Genomic DNA, 26,104 nt, shown 5'->3' on the forward strand with positions numbered 1-26,104 from the left:
AGAAAAGAGATTTATAAAAAATGAATAGATCCCTGGGGACCTGTGGGGTAGTAACAGAAGATCTAACATTCATGTTATCAGTTTCAGAAGAAGGAAAAGAACACTGAGCAGAAAAACATTTGAAGAAACGATGGCTCAAATTCGGTAAAAGATACAAACCTCCAGATTTGAGAAATTGAGTGTACCCCAAATAGAATAAATTTTAAGGGATTCACACCCAGATACATCATAATCAAACTTCTGAAAATGAAGGACAAAGAAAACTTTTGTAAGCAACCACAGCCAGAGAGAAACAATGCATTACCGACTGAGGAACAATGATTCAAACAGCAGCAGATTTCTCCTCAGAAACTTGAAGGACAGAAGGAAGAGGCAAAGATTTTTCAAGTCCTGAAATAAAAGCATTGTCAATCCAGAATTCTTTATCCAGTAAAATATATCCTTCAGGAAGGAAGGTGAAGAAACACTAAGAGAATCTGTCACCAGCAGACCTGTTCTACAAGAATGGCTAAATGAAATTCTTCAGACAGAAAGGAAATGATAAGGAAAGGACACTTGGAACACCATGAATGAAAAAAAGAGCAGTGGAGTCATATGGATTACATATTGTATAACACTCTCAAAGACAAAATTATAGTGATTGGAGAATAGATCAGTGGTTGCAAAGCGTTAGGATTGGAAGAGGGTGTGGTTATTTAAGTGTAACACAAAGAAGTTTCTTTCTTGTGATGGAACAGTTCTGGATTCTGATTGTGGTGATGGTTACAGGAATCCACAATCGTGGTAAGATTTCAAATTTTAGCCCCTAAAAAGAGTGTATATAAAGAAAGACTGGCAAAATCCAAATAAGGTCTGTATCTGAGTGAATAGCATTGTACAATACCACTGTGAATTTCCTGGTTTTGACATGTTACTGTGGTTATAGGAGATACTATCATTGGGGCAATATTAGGTACACAGAAACTCTCCTGTAATAATTTTTGCAACTTCTTGTCTTAAACATTTCCAGAACAAATTGTTATAATGACAGTATAGGACATATTTTAGTTTTTAAAAAATTTAATAATTTATAAAGGTAGGATAAGAGCAGGTGAAAGCAGAGTTTGAAGAAAATCAGCTGAACTGGCAATCGGTATAGGAAAGATTTTAGTTCAGTGAAATCATTCTGTGCACACCCCCTCTAATCTACACATGCATATGTACATATGCACACTCACGCACACATGCACACACAGGAACACAATTATAGCCACCTAGGTTTCAGTATTTCCTTGTTGTTTCTACTATTCTCTTTCTAGCCATCTATCTTAGATTTTTCTGTGCTTACATTAGGAAAGATCTCTCAGGAGATTATTCATCTTTTCCTATTGGTGGTCTTACCCATTTAACTCCTCCCTCAGCCCCTTATGCTTCATCTCCTAATCCTTTTGAAGCCTTTATAATTCTCATTGCCATAAAATTCTAGCCTCCATTTCTAAGAATAATATTGCCAGCAGCCTATTTAACATCCCAGAATTTGCTACCACCTTATTAGATATGATAGAGCGAGAGAGCACAGGCTGAAGCCTGACTCAACATTAAGTGATGTCAGACAAAGGAGTCACCCTACAGGTGCTCACAATCTCACTGTCACATTCCTAAGGTCCATATGTCCTCTGGAGGGTTGTGGTGGGGAGAACAGCTCCAGAAAAGTCTGAGGAAACACAGCAGGTAAGTAGAAAGTAGGAAGAGAGGAAAGGAGTGGTGAGAAGTCATCCCATTTATCAGAACATTATTCAGCTCAAATCCTTTGATGATCATTCAGGCTGGGACTGAGAAAGGAGAAGAACAGTCAAGAGAAAAGAAGGAACAGAAAACTTCTTATAGCCAAAGAGTCTATTCCCATCTTGTTCTGAGGCTAGAGGGAACAAAGGGTCAAGGATGGTAGACCCAATTCTGAGGTTGCTGGGAGAGGGAATAGAGAGAGCTCAGTAGGTGTTGATGACTTTGAGGATCCAGTCTGTATAGTGAGAAACCTTGGTGTAGTGGCCAACATCACCTCTCCGAATATACCCTTCTGACCAGGATAAGATCCCTTGGAGCTGATACTGGCACAGAATTGGGGCAGCAGCTACTTCCTCTTAGAAAGAGGAAAGATGGGTCAGGAAGAGTAGCCAGAACAAAGATGACCTAGTACCAAGTCCCCATCTGAGGAGCCCAGAACAGAAAGATTTAGGTGATAAAGGTTGGAAGAAATATCTGGTGGCCATCTTGGGCCCATCCCATCACTCACCCTAGGCTACATCAGAGGAAGCCATGGAGAAATGAGAACACTCAGCTGTTTCCACCTTGACATCTAAGTTCATTCATGATTGGAAGGAGGACACATTCCTTCCTGGACCGCAATTACCTTGATCTCTTCTTGGATGTAGACAGGAAATTGGATTGGGTTGAGGGAGATATGTGGACCCAAAAAGAGTGTCCCAGAGCAAACTTAGGAGGGGCCAAGGGAAAAGAGTTACCTTACATGAGTGTGTGCTCTCCAGAGATGATCCTGCACAGAACATGTTCTCCGTGATTTTAAAAGGCATTTTTCCTATAGGGGAATCTTGGCAATATTCATTAGGGAAGCAAAAGACAGTCTGGTTTATCTCGACATCAGGTTTTACATCTGAGCACATGCACATACACGGGGTGGGGGGGAGGGGAGAGAGGGACTTTGTTTTCCTTTGATCCTTCACATATCCATCTCCCTTTCTTCTCTCCTTCCCTCCCTCTTACCTGTAATTGACCTCTCTATCATTCAATGAAAGAAAAAACCAAAATGAAAAGGAACCAGAGAAGAAGAAAAGAGACAAAATGAGAACACCAACATTTGGTTCCAGTGTTGTAAACTACATGCCTTGGGCTTGTAACCGTGCATGCTTTTACTTGTAAATGCATGTCTGTAAGTTTCTAATGAATGAGCCACATCCAGCATTACCAGCAGGGTGACCCTCCAACCCCTTCCTCACCCATACACCCCTTCACCCACATCTGAGGGGTAAATGAGTCAAGAATACTGGATTCTAGAGACCTCCAGCCATAAATAGTCATGTTACCCCTAGGTATATCTTATCACCAATTTGGGCCTCAATTTCCACACGAATAAAATTAGAAGTTAAGATATATAAGTTCTCAGGACCCTAACAGCTTTCTTGATCTATAGTAACAATCATCTGATAATCCTCACTGAGCAGACATTCAAGGAGCACTAAGTGTCTGTCTTGAGAGTCACTCACTGGAATTCTTCCATGACCAGCCCCAGACAAAGACTGTGCAATTGTTCAGTCTTCTGTCAGTCGTGGTACGGGGCAGAACCACCAGCTTCACCTGATCATTGAGCTTTAGGGGATCTGTCAGCTTGATGAGCATGATGCCATGCTCAGCAGAATCCCAGGTGAAACTTGGATGTTGGATAGCAAGCATGGGTCTTAGGTTCTTCATCTTGTTTTGGAAACTCCCTTTTAAAGTAGCAATCTCTATCTCAAGAAATCTAGAACAGGCCATGAAGGATTAGTAGAGGAAATAGATATTATTCTATTGTTCAACTTGCATCCTTTCTCGCCCTAACTTGCTTTGTGACTTTACACAAGTTCCTTCCTAAACTTGCCAAGACCCCCATCTCCTTGCCTGGCAAATGACAATTTCCACTGCTGTTCTATAATTCTTTGATCCGTACCACATTGCATAGAGTCTTTTCTTCCCTATTGGTTCATTCCCTGGTCCTCAGCTTCCCCAATCCCCTCCGTCTACATCATCCTACCCAGAAATCTAACTCATAACCACCTAGAACTATTTCCTTCCTCCTTCCAACCACTTCTTAGGCTTGAGAGTCCCCTGGGCAAGTATCCTCAGGGCTGAGCAATCCCAGTGACTAAGGGGGAACACCTCTCCCTCCAGGACCCCCATCACTCACAGTAAGAAGCAGTGCGCTGCAGTGAGAAGCCATTGTTTGGGGATCGGGGTCCCCAAACAAGCCTCATTTTCTGAGTTCAGGAAAACCAGAAAAGTTGATACAATTTTGCTGTTTGCCTGGCTGAATTGCCTGACTGATTTTGCTTGCTCTGGTGTTGGTGTTACGGTTGTTGCTGTTACTGCTGTCAGATGGGGAAGGAAGGCAGAATCTTAGAGATGGGCAGACGTTCCAGAGCATGGAACGTTTTATGTTTTATGTGGAAGTGCTGAGATGTTTTATGTGGAAGATGTTTTATGTGGAAGTGCTTTGAAATGGTCAATGTGTTTTTGGTATTTAAAGTACTATTAAACTATTTTAGAATCCTTTTGTTAATTTCTCCTTGGACTTCCCTCTGTATTTGTGTCCTCCCTCTTACTCACTCCTCCTCTCCCTTCCTTTCTTCCTTTTGATTCTTCCTTCTTTTCTTCAAGCTTCCTTCCCAGCTATACAGCAAAATCACATTTTTTGCCAATATCCACCATCTATTTGTGTAAAGTTTCATCTTGGTCTGAATCTTCTCTTGTGCTGGTGGAGCCAGGGGAAAAATCAGTGGACTCTAGTTATCTCTGAATGTGCTAGGAAACTACCAATCCCTGGGGTCCTGAATTCTTATCTTTCTGATGATCTCTTCACCCCTGTTATCTAGAGGTGAAGAGATCCTACACTTTCTTCCAATATGACCTTTTCAAAATTTTAAGCCAAAATCGGAACCTGCACTCACCAGTCACTGTCAGAGTAGTGAGGAGGCTGTTCATGTCTGCTGTCTCCACACCCTCTTCCAGCGAGAAGACCTGGGAAGGGAGTGAACTACCAACCAGCCTGATGCTCTGGAAGCTTTGCAAGGGGAGAAATTACAAAAAGGGGTGGGGAGGTTCAAGGGAGCAAGTGGCTCTGAACTAAGGGAGGATGACATCAGAGGGAGGAAAGACAGTCCCTATCTCTCTAGAGGGTCTGCCTTCCCACTGCAGTCTGGGAAATTTATCCAGGGTGAGATGCCTGACCCCCAGGGGGATGTACTATAAACCAAGAACTTTGTTCTCCTTTATTAGCAAAGAGAAATCTCAACTGGCCAATCCTGCCTGCCCTAGTCTACTGTCTCTAGTAATACTTCAGACCCCTTGTTCCCTTAGGTTTACTCACCTGTCCTCACTCAGTGTGGCTGATCTCTACCTCTCTGTGTGACATTTACCAGCCTTCAGCTTAAAAATAAACTCCCTCTTCTATGAGGTACAGACCCCCTCACCTAACACACTGAGCCCTCCCCCATGTCACACTGACCCTTATCATGTGAGGATCCTTGCCCTCATGTCACACTGGCTCTACCCCCATGCCATCCTCTCCTTATGTCACACTGTCCCCATCCCATGTCATCTTTCTCTATCCCCAAGATACCACTGACCTCTCCCTGAATATTTGCAGAGCCAGTCAGAGACAGACAGGGTGTGCTTAGCACAGACCTCCCTTGGAATGAAGTCAAAGGGATACAGAGTAGAATGTACCAGTCAGCATTTGCTACACAGCAAATTTCCTCAAAACTTAGTGGCTTAAAACAGCAGTCAATTATTTGCTCACAATTCTTTGGGTTGCCAATTTGGGATGGACTCAGCTGCGCAGCTCTTCTGCCCTCAGCAGGGCTTAGTCATGCATCTGTGATCAGCTGACACTCAATGGTCCCATGAACACACCTGGTGGTTGGCTGGTTGTTGGCTGGAGCGATGGGTGTAACTGGGCCACGTGTCTATCATCATCCAACAGACTAGCCCAAGATCATTTATATGATGGTAGCTGACAGTGTTCCCAACATCAGCAAAATGCTAAGTCCCAATGCCCAGCACTTTTTAAGCCTCTGCATATGTCATATTTGCTAATGTCCATTGACCAAATCAAGTTGCATGGCCAACCCAGATTCACAGGGCCACTTATCCCACTCTAGTCCCTGTGTATCCTAACTTCTTTTTAAAAATTGGCTGTAATCTTTGGCTTTTATCCCTCTTAGTCTGGCCTCCCCCGTCACACCTGAGCATCTCCCATCAGTACCCCACAGGCACCTATTTCTGCCCTGATCTGAATACCTTCTCCTAGGCTCCTTGTCAAAAGCCCCTTGACTTCCTTCCTCAAAGGTCATCTATGCATGCCCTGCCTAATGAGCAAGGACTGGCTCCTCCCCCTATCATTTGGTTAAACAGTGGCCCTGACTCTTTTTAATGTATTCCTCTGATTGGCTGTGAGTCCTTGGCTATTCTTTCTGAGTTCATAGCCACAAGAAAGTCTTCCCATTCATCCTTTGATCTGGCTACAACCCTAACTACCCTGAGGAAGACTCTGCTTCTCTGCTCTCCATTGTGCTAATCCCTGTCTGGTACCCACTGAGCTCCACTTGTTCAGACTGGATTTTAAGAGCCCCTTCGATTCCAATTTGAGTCTACTCCTCCAATCCCCAAACTGTTTCCTGGAGCATTATTTTTCTCTCTTCTCTACTATGAACTTTCTACTCTAGTCCAGCCAGTTTCTTTAGTATTCTTCACTTTGACCATTACCATACATGTGCACTTTCATTCTTTGGCTCATTGTATAGACATATCTGGGGGCACCTACGCTACCCACTCCTTGTCAGGGAGTCTGTCCCTGCCCACAACCCTTGCTGAGTGGCTCAAGATTAGATGTCAAAAGGCCAGAAACTGGATCCTTAGAGATCCCCTTGGATCAATGTAGCTCTACCTCGGTGCCCAACCCTAGTTCTGCCTAATCTTGGTCTGACACTTCCACGCTCACAGCTCATCCTATCAGACCCTCACATACTTCTGGATGGTCTCAAACTTAAGAAGCTCCATTTACCTGGTTCATAACCTTGACTTCCTTAAGGATAGGATTTATATCTGATTCAGCTCTGTGTCTCCAGATCCTAGCATAATGCCTGGCCCCACACAGATTTTACACACACACACACACACACACACACACACACACACCTTTTTTAGATGAATGAGTGAATACCATCTGCTTATCTCTTGACTTAAAACTCTCAACAATCTGCAACACTGACCTGACTGACTCCAGGGAATCTAAGCTCCCTGGCTTGACTTAGGCCACTTCCCTGTGACTTATAGTGGGAATGGCATTCCCAGATCATGGTCTTCGATCATACCAAGGGTGAGGTACTGGATATCATTGACATGAGATGTAATCTTTTTTTCTTTTAACAGCTTAATTGAAGCGTAATGACATACAATAACTATACATATTTCAAGTGTACAATTTGGTAAATTAATGAGCATATTCCCAAAAGACTCCTTATGTCCCTTTGTAATACCCTCTTCTTTCCCTCTCACCCACCACCTTGGCAACTACTAATCTGCTTTCTGTCACTGTAGGTTAATTTACATTTTCTAGAATTTTAGATAAATAAATCATACAGTATGTTCTCTTTTTTAATCTGGCCACTTTCACTCAGCATAATTTATTTGAGATTCATACATGTTGCTGTATGACTCTAGAGTTCATTTATTTTCACTGCTGAGTAACATTCTGTTGTATCTGTATACCAAATTTGTTTATTTATTTACCCACTAATGGACATTTGGGTTGTTTCCAGTTTTGGGCTGCTACAAATAAAACTTCTATGAAATCACTATATACATGGGTCTTTATGTAGACATATGTTTCCTTTTCTCTTGGGTAGATAACTAAAGGTGAAATGGCTGGATTATATATAGTAGGTAATGGTTTAATTTTGAAAGAAATGGTCACATTATTTTCCAAAGTATTTTACATTCTCACCAGAAGTGTATGAGAGTTCCAGTTCCTCTATATCTTCACAAACACTTGATGCACTCAATCTTTAAAAATTTTTTTAAAAATTGATATAATTGGTAAACAACATTGTATTAGTTTTAAGTGTACAGTGTGCTGAGTCTTTTAATTTCAGCTATCCTCAAAACTGTGAAATAGTGTTTTAAATTTTGGTTTTAACTTGCATTTCCCTAGTGACTAATGATGTTAAACATCTTTTCATGTGCTTGTCATTCATGTATACTCTTTGATAGTGCCTGTTCAAATCCATTTAAAAATTGGATTTTTCCTTATAATTGAGATGTGAAGGTTTCAAAAAATATCTTCTAGATGGGAGTCCTTTAATACTTCCAGAAGCTGGAGAAATGGACTCCTACAGGTCCATCCACATACCTCTTCCCTAGATCTGCTTCTCAATTTTCTACCCTTTCTCCTTCCAAACTCTGAAGCAAGCAGCCACACTATTCATCACTGATATGAGTCCCATATATTTTTTTTCAGGCTACTTTTCTTTCCACACAAAGTAGATGACTAGGTGTACCACAAATCTCTTCCTATTGGAAGAGTTTCCTTTCACTACTGTCTTCTAGGGCCATGTTTGAATGGGGTTATAGTGTAACAGTCCATTTCTGACTTTACCACATATGAAGCTGACCCATCTGTGTACCAAGCACAGGTTTTTTCTCTTCCAAGAGCTGGTCATAAGGGAATCTTCTTGCCTGCCCCCCGAAACAACCATATGTGTAAACTGAGGAAGGGGCAACAATGCCGTAGTGGTGGGTGACACAGGAATCTGAGCCATCTACTTAGGCAGCTTACTTGTCGTCTGGCCCTGCTCAGGACCAATCCTAGATATATCGCTTCTGTCTTACTGGACTTCTGCTGGGGCTCACATGACTGTGACTTAGTGGATCTGACAGAACACACCTTACGATTAATAGTTCTGGCTGCATGGTTACTGGATATTCCAAGATCAGGTACTCTGTCTCTACCAGGGCACAGCAGCACATTAGGGACTATTTTTTGAATGGTCGCTGCTGCAGATGGCATGACATTGTTCCAGAACTCTACAGTTTACATGGTGATTCTCTTATTAGGGCTTGCTGAAAGCGCCACAAAATTTCTTCTCCCACCACAGATACCTCTAATAGGTCTGCTAGGCAGTATGGCCCAAGTAGCAGTGCTCCTTGTGCCATAGCCTGAGACTTCTTCAGAGCTTTTCCTCTGGACCCCACTCAAAGCTGGCAGACTTCCATGTCACTCAGGAAATGGTTAAATGCAATATTTCCAAGGGTTGAATATGCTGACTCCAGAACCCCAAAAGCCCACTGGGTACTATGCTTCTTAGTGCTGGGACACCTGGCATGTCCCATTCCACTAGACAGTGAGGTGGAGAACCTCTGAATCTTCTTAGGATATATCTTTTACCCTCTAGAGCACATGTTTCTTGCCAAGGCCTCTAACATTCTTGACACTGCTTAATCACCTGCTCTGATTAACCTGATGTAGTAGTTATCTGCTGCTCTCTTTGAAATTACATAGCAGCTTAAAACAGTAAATGTTTATTTTCTCACAGTTTTTGTAGGTCAGGAATTCAGGAGTCATATACCTGAGTGACCCTGGCTCAGCGTCTCCCACGAGGACAGGCAAGATGCTGTCCAAGGCTGCAGTCATCTGAAGGCTTGACTGGGCTAGAGGATCTGCTTTTATGATGGCTTAAATGGCTTTTGGCAGGAGGCCTCAGTTCCTTTCCACATGAACCTCTCTGTAGAGCTACTTCAGTGTCCTTATCACATGGTACCTGACTTCCCTAATAGCAAGTGACCCAAGAGAGAGCAAAGAATGAAGCTGTAATGTCTCAGAAGTCACACATCATCACTTCTGCACTACTCAATTTGTTAGAAGCAAGTCACTAAGTCCAATCCACACTCAAGGGGAGAGAAATTAAGCTCCACCTCTTGAAGGAAGAAATACCAAAGGATTTGTGGGCATACTTGAAAATCACCACACATGATATCACCAATATAGTGGATCACTGTGATGATATGCAGAATGTCCAGGCAGTCCAGGTTCTTTAGGGCTTAATCATGACCAAAGGCAAAAGAATTAACCCTGGTCAAGACTGTAAGTGTCTGTGTTATTCACACGCATCTGTTCCCTCTCCTTGATAGGAATGGAAATGAAGGCATCTGCTAATCAACACAAGGTACCTGAGGCCATACTAATGTGTTCCAGCAGAGATATTATTGATACATCTGGCATAGCAACTGCAATTAGGGCAACTATCTGGTTGAGTTTCGTATTCCCCAGGATCAGACATTTTTGTCAGGGCAAGACTGGTGAATTAAATGGGGATAAATGAGCATTATCACCCTACATTCTTTAGGTCTTAAAGGGTAGCACTAATCTCTGCCATTTCCCCCAGGATATGATATTATTTTTAATTTACTATCTTGGTAAGGGAGCAAATGTTTCAGATATTCCACTTGATCTTCCCCACTAATATAGCTTTTATCCCACAGTACAAGTGATCAGTGTGGAAGTTCTGCAAGTCACCAAATACATCTATTCCAATTACACACTGGGGAGTCAGAGAAATGACCTTTTCCTACCCTAGTTTTCTCCATAGCATTTATCACCATCTAACCTAACATATATCATACTTATTCGTTTTTATTGTCTATCTTCCCAATGGATATAATTTCTGCAAGGGCAGGCATTTTTGTCTTTTTTTAAACTTATTTCTTTCCTGTGCCTACATAGTGCCTAACATGTCACAGAAACTTTATAGTTCTAGCACATAGCAGGCGGTCAGTAAATATTTGCTGAGTGAAAGAATTAGTAGTGACCGACTCTCAATATAAGTTTATTTTTCTTATTCTTATAGTTGCCCCTAAGATTTTTCCATCTCTCCCAGCAAGAATGAATTCAAATGTGAAGTGGTCACTCTGGAGCAAATTAGGGAAGGCTTCCACAAGAGGATCAGAGATGACCCTTGGCCCTTCAAGTGTTCTGTGGGACAGTACATGTATTGGTAATGGGCTGAGAGGTAGAAGACAGGCCACCAAGGACACCAAGTTTCTCAGTACCTTCTATATCTCTCCTCTCCCAGTGTGAGTTGAAGTATACATATTTAATCTCCCATGTTTTCCAGTGGTAATTATTGTTGTTTTGAGCCTCTTAGAATGGAATTGCTTGTTTTTAAAGCACTGAATTATTCATAAAACATTGGGGCTTCCCTGGTGGCACAGTGGTTGAGAGTCCGCCGGCTGATGCAGGGGACACGGCTTCGTGCCCCAGTCTGGGAAGATCCCACATGCCGCGGAGCGGCTGGGCCCGTGAGCCATGGCCGCTGAGCCTGCGCGTCCGGAGCCTGTGCTCCGCAACGGGAGAGGCCACAACAGTGAGAGGCCCGCGTACCGCAAAAAAAAAACCCAAAAAAACATTGAAATACTTACAGACTTTTTTTTGACAAATTGGAAGATCTGGCTATTGCCATTTTTTCTGGTGCTTAGAAGTAGATACTCATTTCAGATGGGCATATGTTTTTCTATTTTATCACAGTCCTCACCACTCCTTATTGTCTCTTTCACACTAAGGCTAAGTGAGAGTTGCCATTCATCAGTGTATGAATAGGATCATTTTTCTTAAAGTAAAGAAGAAAGTGATATAGTTTTATATCCAAGTCCATATAAACACTGGGAAGAATGAAATGTAGACAGAGAGAAGTATACATTTCAGGAAAAATGGGAAGAATGTTTTTGGAAGGTAAGAGAGCACAAAGATCATTCCTAAGCATTTAATACATAATATGCAAACAAAATATGACTGGGAACATAGTGTGCAACTCAAGATATAGGGAGCCTGAATTTGCAATCCTTCCTAATCCAATAAAGAAGAATAAATAGTATATTCCACTTAATTTGCAAGGTACTTATTTCTCTTTAAAAGAAATTCTATAATTCACATTATTATGCAAAGCAATTTTAGTTTCTTTTCTTTCCATGTCTATATCCTCCCTCCAGGATATATACTGTCCCACTTCAACTCCCAAATTTTGCCCTTTGGGAATGGAAATAGAAGTCATTGCTAGTTCATATGCTTAATAACTGTTGCTTCCTTATTTACAAAAATAAAAGTTTTGCAATTCCAGTTCAGAAAAGAATTAAAACCTCATCTAAGGACCCTTATTTTCTTCAATTTTAATATGGGCAGAAAGGTAATTTTTTCTTGCAGTTGCTTTTTAAGTTGATGGCTTTAGGATCCAATAACTGCAATTATAACAGTAAAAGTAAAACTTCTCGTTAGTAATTTGAATTCTGGGATGTCCTTAGCTAGAAAATACACATGATGACTAGAAAAATGTAACACTATCAGGTAAAATTATCCAGATGTTTTTTTAAAGGCCAAACACAAATTCATCACAGTCTGGCATTGAGCTAAGCTTAAATGGTAGGTAGGTTATGGTGCACAGTTGTCAAACTCTTGTAAGGAAACAAGAGTGTTCTTATATTTATCTGAATATGTCTTTCTCCTTCTACCACCTTTTCCATCTTCATTCAAGCCAATTATAAAAATAAGGCAAGTTATTGAGCCCAATATTCATTGATAGCCAAGCAGTCAGCTTTTGGGTGTGAACCAGACTGGGGATGACTCACTGGAAGCCAAATGTTTGTATGGAAAGCTCCCCCTAAAATGGCACAAAAGCAAATATTTATAAACATGTTAAAAAAGTGTGGTGGAACTCTTGGGAGGAGGGGTTAAAATACTGCCACACATTCTTAATTATACCATTTTGATAAAACATTGCTTTGCTACCATGGAGGCTGGCCCAGGCCTTAAGTCTTTCAGAAACAGGGTTGCTATAATTGGTAGGGCTGTCCTGACTGACAGTACTTCTTATTTTGAAATATGACTCTATTTTGATAACTCAGACTACCCTGTATTTTGAATGCACTGAAAATTCATGTGCTACTTCTGAAAATGTTAAGGTTCCTATAGATAGGTCTCTCAATTGCAATCTATACAGAGGTCACAACAAAAGAGTGGTTAAAAATGGAAATCTGTTTCTTGCTGAGCAAGCATTTACCTCAAATGGTGTAAGCATATATTTAAATTCTGCACTGTGATGTTGACTATTGTTTTAAATGCCCTTCTTTATCCCTCAATCTAATTAAAAGTTGTTTTCATTCTGATAGATATTTTTGATACACATCAGGTTCCTGTTAGACTTACCAGGCCCTAGAGCCCATGACTCAGATGATTTGGGGACCATGGGAAGGAAGTCAGCTCTGTTAGAAGTTGTCTCTGAAGATAAGATGATGGTAATGGTGGAAGGTTGATGTTTTTCTATTTGGTCCTGATTGAAAGGGAACCAGGGGATCAGGAGGTAATCAGGCCAAGAGGCCAGCCCTCCTGCTAAACAAAACTGCCTGCCCTATTCCTATGACCCCTACTAGGCTTCCTAGGTTTGTTGGCATATTTTAAAAAGGACATTGAGTCAGCCAAGCACTGATGATTGAACTCATTGAACTAAGCAGCAGCACTTTAGAATTTTGTCTTGCATCTAAGAAACCAATAGCAGCCCCTTTCAATCACACCTGAGCTGTATATGCTAACGAGGTGACTCTTGGTAGGCCCCTAGATAGCTTCAGGATGAGGGCTGGTTGTGCAACCAACCTTATGATTGGAGAGATAGAACTTTTAAGCCCACCCCACTGATCTCCAAAGGAGAAAGAGAGGGGCTGGAGATTGACTTAATCACAAATGTTCAATGATTTAATCAATCATGCCCATGTATGGAACCTCCATTAAAAACCCCTAAATGATAAACTTCAGAGAGCTTCCTAATTGGTGAAGACATCAAGGTGTTGGAAGGGTGGTATGCCCAGAGGGCTCTGTGCCACCCCTTCCCCCCACCACCTTATACTTTGTCCAGTGCACTCCTTCCAGTTGGCTGCTCCTGAGTTGCATCATTTGTAATAAACTGGTAATAGCAAGTAAACTATTTCGGAGTTCTGTGAGCTGTTCTATCAAATTATGGAACCTGAAGAGGCAGGTCATGGGAATACCCAATTTATAGCCTGTCGATCAGAAGTACAGGTGGCCTGGGACTTGAGATGGTTGTCTGAAGTGGGGGCAGTCTTGTAGGAATGAGTCCTTAACCTATGGGGTCTGCACTAACTGGTAGCTAGTGTCAGAACTGAATTGTGGAACACCTAGTTGGTGTCTGGAGAGTTTGAAAATTGGTTGGTGTGAGGAAAAACCCCACATATTTGGTGTCAGAAGTCTTGTCAGTAAAAAAAATAGCTCACCAGGCTTTTATGATTTCCATATGCTAGAATATGAATTGGGTTTGCCAAATCCATATGAAAAAACATACATGTAGGCTCTAGTCTACTGGGTAGATCGGACAAGACTCAGCTGACTCACAGATAACATGGAAATAGATCAAACAAATAGCATGTGTTTGAAAGGAACACTTTAGTTAGACAAGGAGCGGGGATTTTTTGACAATCGTTTTGAATGTGAGTCAGAGTGTAGGTTTGCGTGGGTGAGTGTATATACATCTGTGGGTGTCAGAAAGAGACAGCCAGAGATAGATGGCTGCAGTTCCTTAGCTAGTAAAATGACTATAATAGTAAGATAAATTTAAAGGCATAGAGCTTCATAGAGCCCTTTAAAATAGTTTTAGACACATGATGTCTACAGACAGGCTTATTTAAAATACCAATTGCTTCCCATAAAGACTCTAAATAACCCCCTCCTTACACAATACCAGGCAATTTTCATTTACCACTTACTTGAAATTTGGTAATTATCACAAGTGAAACCCTATCTTACATTCCTGTGAGTCAAAACTTTTTAAAAATGGGAAAATTGAGATACTTTGGCTGCACTTCTTATCTAAAAAGTGACCTTCAGCTGTTCATAGACCAAGAAATGACAGCAAATAACTTGCCACAGAAAAAGGAGCTAAATGGGTAATAGGATAAGAAGAATTTTATTTACAGCTATAACAAGATAATTTCTGATATACTTATCTACATGCAGTAAATAGGCAATACAAAGATGTAAAAAGATAGGGAATTGGCAATGTAATTGCTTGCCTTGTTTTACCTGGGAGAATAATGATGATGGTGAAGTGAAGTCTATGCACAGAGATTTTACTTAACAAGAAATTCACAGATTTTCACTGTTTTGGGCAATTCCATGATTGCATCTCTAGACCCTGGCAAGTGTGAATTCATGGGCAAGTCCAGAGCCCACAAAAGGTACTAAGAATATCATTTGAAACTAAATGAAATAATCCCAGAATGACAGAGATGATGGATCAGTAGGCACAGGGTAGGTAGTCATTCAATATGCAACTCCCATATTTGAGCCTCTATGATGTGCCTCCCTGCTGTGCTTGCTTCTAGAATTACAACCTGCATCTGCCAGTCAAGGAACTTAGCCCTTGAATTATAGTTAAGGAAGCTGATAAGCACTGTTTTTGCCAGGTCAATGGAGGAAACAATTCTTTTTTTAAAAATAAATTTATTTATTTATTTGTTTTTATTTTTGGCTGTATTGGGTCTTTGTTGCTGCACGCAGGCTCTCTCTAGTTGCGGTGAGCGGGGCTACTCTTCATTGTGGTGCGCGGGCTTCTCATTGTCACGGCTTCTCTTGTTGCAGAGCGCAGGCTCTAGGTGCGCGGGCTTCAGTAGTTGTAGCACATGGGCTCTAGAGCGCAGGCTCACTAGTTGTGGTGCACGGGCTTAGTTGCTCCGGCATGTGGGATCTTCCCGGGCCAGGGATCGAACCTGTGTCCCCTGCATTGGCAGGCGGATTCTTAACCACTGTACCACCAGGGAAGCCCCGGAAACAATTATTAATTCCTCATTCACCAACAGTGATTTTTTTTTTCCAAAATAGAAATACCTTTTTCTAATTATAAAAATAATAGGGACTTCCTATTATTCGAACTACGGGTTCGATCCCTGGTCCGGGAAGGTCCCACGTGCCATGGAGCAACTAAGCCTCCCGTGAGCCACAACTACTGAGCCTGTGCTCTAGAACCCGCAAGTCACAACTACTGAGCCCACGTGCCACAACTACTGAAGCTTGCGCGCCTAGAGCCCATGCTCCACAAGAGAAGCCACCGCAGTGAGAAGCACACGTGCCTCAGTAAAGAGTAGCTCCCGCTCGCCGCAACTAGAGAAAGCCCACGTGCAGCAACAAAGACCCAACACAGCCAAAAATAAATAATAAATAAAAATAAATAAATTTAAAAATATATTTTAAAAAATACACGCTCATTATAAAAAATTCAGATACAAGAGAAAAGCATCATTCAGTGAGTTAAGGAGAATTCATTTAAAGCCATTAGATACAGAACGAGTATAAAGGGTCTGTGCTTCATCTCACATTCCCTTTTTGTAAACTAACTTCTCCACTCCTTGCCATACATTGCTTTTCATGATTAACTGGTGGACAGTAAGTGATACAATGTACTTGCCGAGCAGAGCAATATGTCCATATACCATTATTGGTTCTCACATACTGTAAGCATAATACACATTTTTTTCATAAGTTACTTTAGGCCTGGAAATATCCAAAACTATATCTGCCTCTTATTCACATTAATATCACTCCTGCACTCACAAGAAGGGAGCTCTCACCTGTCTCTCCTCTAAAGTCCTGATTCTTTACCTTTATAGCTAGGAAGTCAAATCCCATGTAACCAGTCTGAGAATGATTAGTGGTGGCTTTGAGCCTCCACGACGTTTGGAATTTTTGATGTGGAGGATGAACAAGATACATAGAATGTGTGAGCCTTGTGTAAGTCAGGACAAGATAGGCTAATGTTGCAGTTACCCAATTAATCTGAAATCCCAGTGGCTTAACACAAGAAAGGTTTAATTCTTGCTCTTGCTACATACCCATTACAGATGGGGAGGCCATCTTATTCAAGGACTATGTTGATGGAGTTTCTGCCATCCTGTGGCTACAACAGCTCCTTGGTCACTGCAGCAGGGATAGAGAGAGAGGAGAATCTCAGATGGGTTTTTCACTACCTCTGCCCAGAAGGACCACCTGCGGCTTCTGCTCACATTTCATTGGCCACAGCTAATCACATGGTCTTCCTAACTTCAAAGCTGAGGAATTTGGGGAACAGACGGAAGGATTAGTTAAAGCTGTCCCTCCCTTAAACCTAAGTATGCTTTTTTTTTTTTTTGGGTACGTGGGCCTCCCACTGCTGTGGTCTCTCCCGTTGCGGAGCACAGGCTCAGCGGCCATGGCTCACGGGCCCAGCCGCTCCGTGGCATGTGGGATCCCCCCGGACCAGGGCACGAACCCATGTCCCCTGCATCGGCAGGTGGACTCTCAACCACTGCGCCACCAGGGAAGCCCCTAAGTATGCATTTTTGACACAGGCTGACATCATCCAAAATCAGATAAGTGATATTATTTACTTATGTCAATTTTTTACTCCTTTGACATGAATATTTGAGTGTGAAAAGAATGTAAAGAAGAATATAGTATACCTTACACATAAAAAGTTTTTTATACATAAGATAATTACTGTATATATAATAGATTTTTATTTTCCATAACAGGTATTCGAGAAGGAGGAAGATGATTAACCACTAGTTCCAATTTGGGTTGACTAAAAGCAGCAACAGGCTTGGATTTGTCAGGGTAGACTAATTTCTGTAACAATTAGTTATCGCTGGTCTTTGGAATTCTGGGTACTTTTTTTCTTTTGTATACTTGAATTTTATAGTTTTTCTATAATCTCACTGGTTAAGACAATAGAATTTATTAATTGCTTATGTGACAGTTCTGTGTACATATTTGATGAGTGGCCTTCCACAAGGCGATTCAGGGAACTGGGCTCCTCCTTCCTGAGACTGACGTCTTCCAGGGTTTTAGAGTCCTCTGCAGGTTCCCCTGCCTCAGACAGACAAAGGAAGAGAACAGCTGGGAGGATCAGGGGCCAGGCTTGGAAACAGCATATATCATTTCCACCCACATTCTGTTGGCTGGAACTCATGATCACACTTTCCCCAAAGGGTTCCTGGGAAATGTAGTCCAGCTGTGTGCACAGGAGGAAAAGAAAACAGGTTTGGTGACTGTCTCTACCACAATGTCCCTAACATGACCTAAGTAAATAAGTAAATAAAAGAGGAATCTAAACAGAGTTGGATATGTCTGAGGAAAAGAGCATTATTTCTATTGCCTTGTTCTTATTTCCTTCATTTATACTTATATATTGCTCCTGTGCAAGTTCTTCCTTTTATTTTCTTTTAAAATGAGATTCTAAGAATACCCCACTTTGGGCTTCCCTGGTGGCGCAGTGGTTGAGAGTCCGCCTGCCGATGCAGGGGACACGGGTTTGTGCCCCGGTCCGGGAAGATCCCACATGCCGCAGAGCGGCTGGGCCCGTGAGCCATGGCCGCTGAGCCTGCACGTCCGGAGCCTGTGCTCCGCAACGGGAGAGGCCACAACGGTGAGAGGCCCGTGTACTGCAAAAAAAAAAAAAAAAAAAAAGAATACCCCACTTTCTTGAGAGTATACAGAAATGAACATGATGCCACTCATCTGGTTGGAATGTAAATTGAAAGAACTTTACTGAAGGGAAATTTGTCTATATGAATCAAAAATCTTAAGAGGATAGCCGACAATTCTACTTCTAGAATTTTATCCTAAGGAAATAAACAGGTAATATAAACAGATGCATGTACAAGTATATTTATCATTGTATTGCTAATAATGGGGAAACACTTTCGTGAGATACACGTCCAGCAACTGAAGGTAAATTAATAATGTTACTTCTAGGGCTTCCCTGGTGACACAGTGGTTAAGAATCCGCCTGCTAATGCAGGGGACACGAGTTCGATCCCTGGTCCGGGAAGATCCCACATGCCGTGGAGCAACTAAGCCCGTGAGCCACAACTACTGAGCCTGTGCTCTAGAGCCCGTGAGCCACAACCACTGAGCCTGTGTGCCTAGAGCCCGTGCTCCGCAACAAGAGAAGCCACGGCAATGATAAGCCTGCGCACCGTGGCGAAGAGTAGCCCCCTACAACTAGAGAAAGCACATGCGCGGCAACAAAGACCCAACGCAGCCAAAAATAATAATAATAATAATAATGTTACTTCTAATAAAATATCATATGGTCGTGAACAATGCCATGGATGTCTATTCAGTAATGCTGAACAATGTTCCTTATACATTAAGTAAAAACATCAGTTTACAAATCTCTATGTCTGGAATATTCCCGTTTTTATTTTAAGAAAGATTATATACATAATATATATCAAATCAAAATGGGAATATTCTAGACATGGAAGGTTTGTAAACTGATATTTCACATACACTTTTTTTTTTTTTGCGGTATGCGGGCCTCTTACTGTTGTGGCCTCTCCCGTTGCGGAGCACAGGCTCTGGACGCGCAGGCACAGTGGCCATGGCTCACGGGCCCAGCCACTCTGCGGCATGTGGGATCTTCCCGGACCAGGGCACGAACCCGTGTCCCCTGCACCGGCAGGCAGACTCTCAACCACTGCGCCACCTGGGAAGCCCTACATATACTATTTTTTATTTACCTGTGTTTTAACATTTTTCTATGTAAACAAGAGATATTTTTCTAAAAAAAGAAATTTATTTTTTTATTTTAAAGCAAAAAACGTAAACCCCTAATGTTCAAAGCAAAAACACAGAGTTTTAATCCATAGGCATCTCAAAGAAAAAACAAAACAAAATACCACCTGGCTACCCACACTGGCTCTGTCTTCCAGACAGCCCCCTTGCCTGAGCACCTGAAGGAGCCCCAGACATCATGGTGGGGGTGGTGGGGAGGTGGGGGGACCCAAGTTCCCGGTAGGCCCTCGTCTCAGCGCCTGGCTTAAGCTAACTGTGGAGTCCATACATAGCTGCTGCTCTTCATTCCTCACCTCCCTCACCCTGACAATGGTCTGCTTTCTTTCCTCTGAGTAGGAAACCTGCAGAGGCAGCTGGCTTGTGATATTTTGTGTAGGCATGTGAGTTATATGCAAAGATACGAAGAATTGTTTCTCAAATGGCACAAGTCAAGAATATTTGTCTCCAGTTTGTTACACCTAAAAGAGAGCACATGCTTCTGAAATTTCTCTTACTTAATTCATTTCAGAATAAGTCAAGCTGCTGTCAGAAGAGGTTCAGCTTTTCAAGTTCATAGTCATTTTTGGAGTTATCCATGCATGCATGCTTACGAAAGTTAAATTATTTTCAAAGAAATTCCACCACAATTGAATTCAAAGTAAGTGAGGAGCCAGAACATGATAATTTTATCCAAGAATCAACATCCTTTACAGTTCAAATAATGTAATATGGATTTATAACAGCCCAATGATGAAAACATTTTTAATTGCTTTCAGTATTAAGAATAGTGATTTTATGACCTGTAGACTTCACTCAGCAAAATCATATATCTCTGTCACTTACACAAACAAACACACATCCCAAATTTGATTAATATCTGTTAAAATTATAGCAGCTATATTCATTTAAAAATTAATTCAAAGTAGTATACTTTAAAAGATAACATCTACACTCAAAAATCAAAGCCAGTCTTGCTTTTCTATTAAAGACCAACTTTTATTCAATCAGTATACTCTCTTCCAAAAATTATGAAACTCAGAAAAAAAAAGCACAACACACCAAGATGTCACTTTGTTTGCTGAATTATAATTATAATTAGCCTATACTAGCCTAGGCTGTTTTTTGGTTTTCGGAAGCAGGTTGAAAAAGAGGAAATACTGATAATTGTATGTAACTCATTCTGATTTTACTGCTTAGCAGTGAGTTAAGAAATCTCTTTCCTAACAGAGAAGGATAAGATGTTAATTATCATAATCACTCAGGATTTTAATAGGAGGTAGAAGGGAATTATTCCCTGAGGGGTAAGGAAATAAAGTGTCAGTGCTGAGGTGAAAAGGCCGGGAAACAGACTAGTGGCAGGACCCTTTGCCTCCTTCATGATTTTCTGCAAGACTCTAGCTAGTATTGCCATAAGTAACTCCCTTTCTAAGGTATAGCTTTCGCTACCACAAAGGACAACAGGATCAACATAAAAGGTGTGTTCTGGGGGAGGCCTTGCGCTTATACCTCAATGTTACTGCTCTGGAGGATCTTGTCTGTCTCCCCTTATTGGCTACTCCCTTTGAGCACCAGCTGTAAATGCTGATCATTCGCTCCTGACTCACCATTCCCAGCATCTCACTTCCTCAGCTGGACCATCATTAAAAAGACCTTGGTCAGTCTGGATAGTCCCTCCTCACTCTGGGTCCCTGACTGGCTGCCAATGGGCATGGCGATTTTCCACTGCTGAGCTCAGACAATGTGTGAGGAGGGTCTACTGTACTGGGCAGAAAGAATACTAAGCAGCTCACTGATTTCACCTGAGAGCTCTCCTGGAATGTTGTTGGGACCAGTTGAAGGGACTAGTGCAATTATAAAGGTAAGTAAGTGTACAGCTTGTTCTCTGATAACCAGAGATGGGATAGTAAGAAATAAAAGAGTAAAATTTGGCAACTCAAGCTTATTGTCTTGAATCTCTTTGAAAAGAAGCTGCATAATGCTTTCTTATGATCCCCACTCATTTTCCTACTCACCCATATCAGTCATCCTCCCTTCCATACAACACTTAGCTTTTTGCTTACTACCCTGTTTCTCCCACCTACCAATCAGTGAACCCATTTACATGCCCTTGAACCCTTTTACTGTTACATCATGCATCAGGGTATTCTGTGGAATATCTTTCTGTATGTGTAGGCATTTGTTTCCTTTCATCTCTAGAACATGATTTTCTTTAGTTGAACAGGTTCTTTGGTTAACATGTGTGGCTATATTGTTTCATGACATAATGTGTATGTGTGTGCACCTCTACTGAGCAGAAGGTTAAATCCTGATGATGGTTTAAATCAACCGTCTGTATATAAAAGTGCAAACTGTATGTTTGTAGGTATGTGCATACCAAGAGGTATAAGCTCATGTGTTTATCTGGGTATCTGTGTTTAGGTACCTGGGTTATGTTTATGTATGTTTAAGTTCACATCTGTATTCATCTGTATGTGTGCCTTAAGGCGCTGCCAATAGCTTCCTATAAAGTATGACCATCTGCCTCCAAATTTCCCTATCTAGCAGTTCTATCCTCCTGGGTTTTTAAAATTTTTATTTTTATTGTGGTAAAATACATGCAACATAAAATTTACCATTTTAACCAATTTTAAGTATATAATTCAGTGGCATTAATTACATTCACAATGTTGGACAAACAATCACCACTATCTGTTTCCAAAATTTTTCATCACCCAAAATGAAACTCTGTATTCATTAAGCAGTAACTCCCTGTTCCCCTTCTCTCAACCCCTGGTACCCTCTAATCTACTTTCTATCTCTATGAATTTGCCTATTCTAGATACTTCATATAAGTGGAATCATATAATAATTGTCCTTCTTATGTCTGGCTTATTTCACTTAGCATAAGGTTTTCAAGGTTCATCCTTGTTGGAGCATATATCAGAACTTTATTCCTTTATGTGGCTGAATAATATTCCATTACATGTATATACCACATTTTATTTCTGTTCATTTGTAATGGACACTTGGGTTGTTTCTACCTTTTGGCTATTGTGAATAATTCTGAAATTAGCATTTGCATACGAGTATCTGTTCAAGTTCCTGTTTTTAATTCTTTTGGGTATATAACTATGAGTTGAATTTGCTAGGTCATATAGTAATTTTATGTTTAGCTTTCTGAAGAACCACCAAACTGTTTCCTCATTGGCTGCACCATTTTACATTACCATCAGTAATGGATGAGGGATCCAATTTCTCTACATCCTTGCCAACATTTGTTATTTTCCTCCTCTTCCTCCCCCTCCTCCTTACTCCCCACCGCCTCCCCCCACCTCCTTCTTCTTCTTCTTCGATAATAACCACGCTAACGGGCTTGAGGTGGTACCTCACTGTGATTTAGACTTGCATTTCTTTAATGATTAGTGATGTTGAGCATCTTTTCATGTGCCTATTGGCCATCTGTATATCTCTGGAGAAATGTCTATTCAAGTCCTTTGCCCAGTTTTTAATTGGGCTGTTTGTTTTTGAGTTAGAGGAATTCTTTATATATTCCGGATATTAATTCTTTATCATATATATGATTTGCAAATATATTCTCCCAGTCTTTAGGCTGACTTCTCACTTTCTTGATAATGTCCTTTGAGGCACAAAAGTTTTTAATTTTGATGAAATCCTATTTATCTATTTTTTCTTTTGTTGCTCATGTTTTTGGTGTCATATCTAAGAATCTATTGCCATATCCAAGGTCATGAAGATATTCTACTATGTTTTCTCGCAAGATATTTATGTTTTCAGCGCTTATATTTAGGTCACTGATTCACTTTGAGTTAATTTTTGTATATTGTGTGAGGTAGGGGTCCAACTTCATTCTTTTGCATGTGGAACTATCCCAGAACTATTTACTGAAGAGACTGCTCTTTTCCCATTAAATGGACTTGGCACCCTTGTCAAATACTGACTGTAGATGTATGGGTTTATTTCTGAACTATCAATCCTATTTGTTGATTTTTTTGTCTATCTTTATGCCAGAATCACACTGTTTTGATTACTGTGGGCTTGTAGTAAGTTTTGAGATCAGAAAATGTGGGTCTTTGTTCTTTTTAAAATTGTTTTGGTTCTTCAGGGCCCCTTGTAATTCTATATGAAATTTAAGATTGGCTTTTCCAGTTCTGCAAAAAGGGCCATTGGAGTTTTGATAGAGATTTTGTTGAATCTGTAGATTGCTTTGAGTATGACTGCCATCCTCACAACATTAAGTCTTGCCACCCATGAACATGGGATGTCTTTTCATTTATTTAGGTCTTTAATTTCTTTCAGCAATGTTTTGTAGTTTTCAGTGTATAAGTCTTTCACCTTTTCGGTTAATATTCCTAGGTACTTTTTTACCCTCTCCTTTTAATTGACTTGAAATCCTCCACCGCAATTACTAGACTATAACGTGCCCATAGTGCATAAAATAGTGCCTAGCACATAGAAGACATTGAGCAAATGCTAATTGAATAAAAGAATCTCTAAAATCATAGGCTCTTAGAACTTTGAGGAAACACTCATACCAATTCTATTCTTCTAAAGATGAGGTAACAATGTTCAGAGAAGATAACAATTCTGTTTGGATTGCACCAAACAGCAGTTAGCTAGTGGTAGAACCAGAAGTTCACATCTCCTAAGATTTTCCTGTGGATCAAAATGTAGTCATTATAAGGCAAGATTCTGTCTGCTGGAGTAAATAAATGAGTGTGTTTATAAACTTGGATGTTTGTCTTTGGGTATGGAGATTTTTTCAGTATCTGGTTTTGTATACATTTAAATGAACCTTAAGGCTCATTTAGGATTCAAACGAATCTTGGGATACACAGAGGATTGGTATACTTACAAAAGTAGCCAATATGTACACAAAGGTGTACATATTTCAGCAAATTCAAATGGATAATTTAAATGGATTATCTGGAGATATGTATCTATGAGGGCATCATATATGGGAGTTCCCAGGAGTGTCATTTTGGAAATAAATTTAGCCCATTAGATCTTTCCTCACTGGCAGCAGATGACCCTCCACTAGGCTTTACCTCCTAAAGAACTAATTTCATTATAGAATTACTTCCATTAAGAGAAAGAGTGGAGAAAAGAGAAAAGAACTGTGTCCTTGTTTACAAACTGGGATATACCTTAATGTGCTTTTTAAAAAAAATAATTGCTTATTGGGTTCTTTTTTGCTCCCTCCTGAGGTAAGGGTCAATCAGCCTGGGACTGAGGTTTAGTGTTGCTTTATTTTGGCCCTTTTCATAGCTGGTTAGTCCCTCTGTCGTTCTCTTCCTTTTCCTGACATAGGCGTCTCCCAGGACCTCTCAAAGATGGTCAGTAATCATCAGTCTAGTAATTGTCTCTGAGTCAATGGTGGGAGATCAGCAACTCTCTGACTCTGGAATTTGGGAGCTGTATAGGAGAATTGCTAATTGCCTACCCAATATCCCCCTTATATTGATATCCCCCAATATCACGTCCCTTACTTCCGCAATTTTGTTGTGGGCAATAATGTGCTTAGGAAAAACAAAACAAAACAAAAACCAAAAAAATACAGCACCCTACATTTCTCATTCTCCTTTCAGCTAGAGATTGTCATTAGCCCAGCTCTGGACAATCAGGCATAAGGAAAAATTTTTGCATGGGGCTTTCAGGAAAGATCTTTAAAATGGAGTTGATAGTTGACAAATGCCTTTTGCCCTTTGCACTCTGCCTCTTCCCAGCTGGCTTCTAGATGTATGATGAAGGTGTAGTAGCCCTCATAACTATGGCAACCATGAGGGAAAGGTTAAGATGTCACAGAGATATCAACACTGACATCACTGTGCTGCTCAACCAAGGCCCACTACCACCTACCTCTTGTTTCACACAAAAAAAAACCCTGTTTAGTTTAAACCACTGTTTTCTGGGTCTCTTAACCAGCAGCCCAATTTAATTCTTAATTGATAAAAGCTTACAAAGCTCAATGAGATAATCTGAGTCAGTGGACTCCTATGTATTTTGCTGGCAAATTAGAGAGACTTACAGCGAACATTGTGGAGGAATTCTAGGTAGCCAAGATAATGGTGGCGGCGTAAATCTAAATCTCCCGACATACTGCCCTCCCCTGTGAAAACACACAATCACACACACAGAGAACAAGAGATCAAATAAAATGACATAAAACCCATGTCTTCAGCATAACGAGAAAACAGAGAATGTCCAAAGTTCAAATTAACTGTAAATAGAAAAACAAACATTGAATCCCAGAAAGCTGCCTTCCATATTGCTGATGAATCCTCTCAGGTAAACAAAGTCAGTTTGGGAAAAACCATGGTGGTGGACTTAGGATTGATTTAAAACTACCAGAAAGAGAAAGTCTGCATCTAAGTAGAGCACTTACTACATGGAAGGCACTTAACTGTGTGTGCAGGGTGCAAGGAGACAGTCTTGGAAAAATAAAGCTTCCCAGTGAAAAGGGTCCAAAGGAAAAGGGTCTAGAGGGTTCCTCTGGAAATCATGAAGGGTGGAGGGGAAAACTTGAGGGGGGAACTAAGGAACCTGTCAGACCCTCTCTCCCTCCAAAATGGAGGTAAACCCAATCCCTACCCCTATTATTTCTTTTCCACAAGAAAAAAACCATACAAACAAACAAACAAAATTTTAAAAAGAAAAAAGAAATCATACTTTGCTACACTGACAGAAGAGGGCACTCTTGATCTAGGAATCCTA

At 40.9% G+C, this 26,104-nt stretch overlaps 1 protein-coding gene and 1 long non-coding RNA gene across 2 annotated transcripts in view; both read right to left on the reverse strand.

The window, feature by feature from the left end:
- Positions 1–26,104, reverse strand: part of LOC307188362 — a 254,461-nt gene that overhangs the window by 99,630 nt on the left and 128,727 nt on the right. The window contains exon 3 of the long non-coding RNA XR_013828919.1: positions 16,690–16,774. This is a non-coding gene — a long non-coding RNA (uncharacterized lncRNA). The remainder of the gene's footprint in view (positions 1–16,689; positions 16,775–26,104) is intronic.
- On the reverse strand, positions 1,968–4,731 carry LOC307188354 (serine protease 58-like; the record flags this gene model as incomplete). The annotated part of the gene is made up of 5 exons (XM_079925357.1): positions 1,968–2,117; positions 2,502–2,575; positions 3,261–3,514; positions 3,938–4,118; positions 4,698–4,731. The coding sequence occupies 5 exons, from the start codon at positions 4,729–4,731 to the stop codon at positions 1,968–1,970; spliced, it is 693 nt and encodes a 230-aa protein (XP_079781483.1).

Source organism: Stenella coeruleoalba (genome assembly GCF_951394435.1).
Source record: "Stenella coeruleoalba genome assembly, chromosome: 6".
Lineage (NCBI taxonomy): Eukaryota > Metazoa > Chordata > Mammalia > Artiodactyla > Delphinidae > Stenella > Stenella coeruleoalba.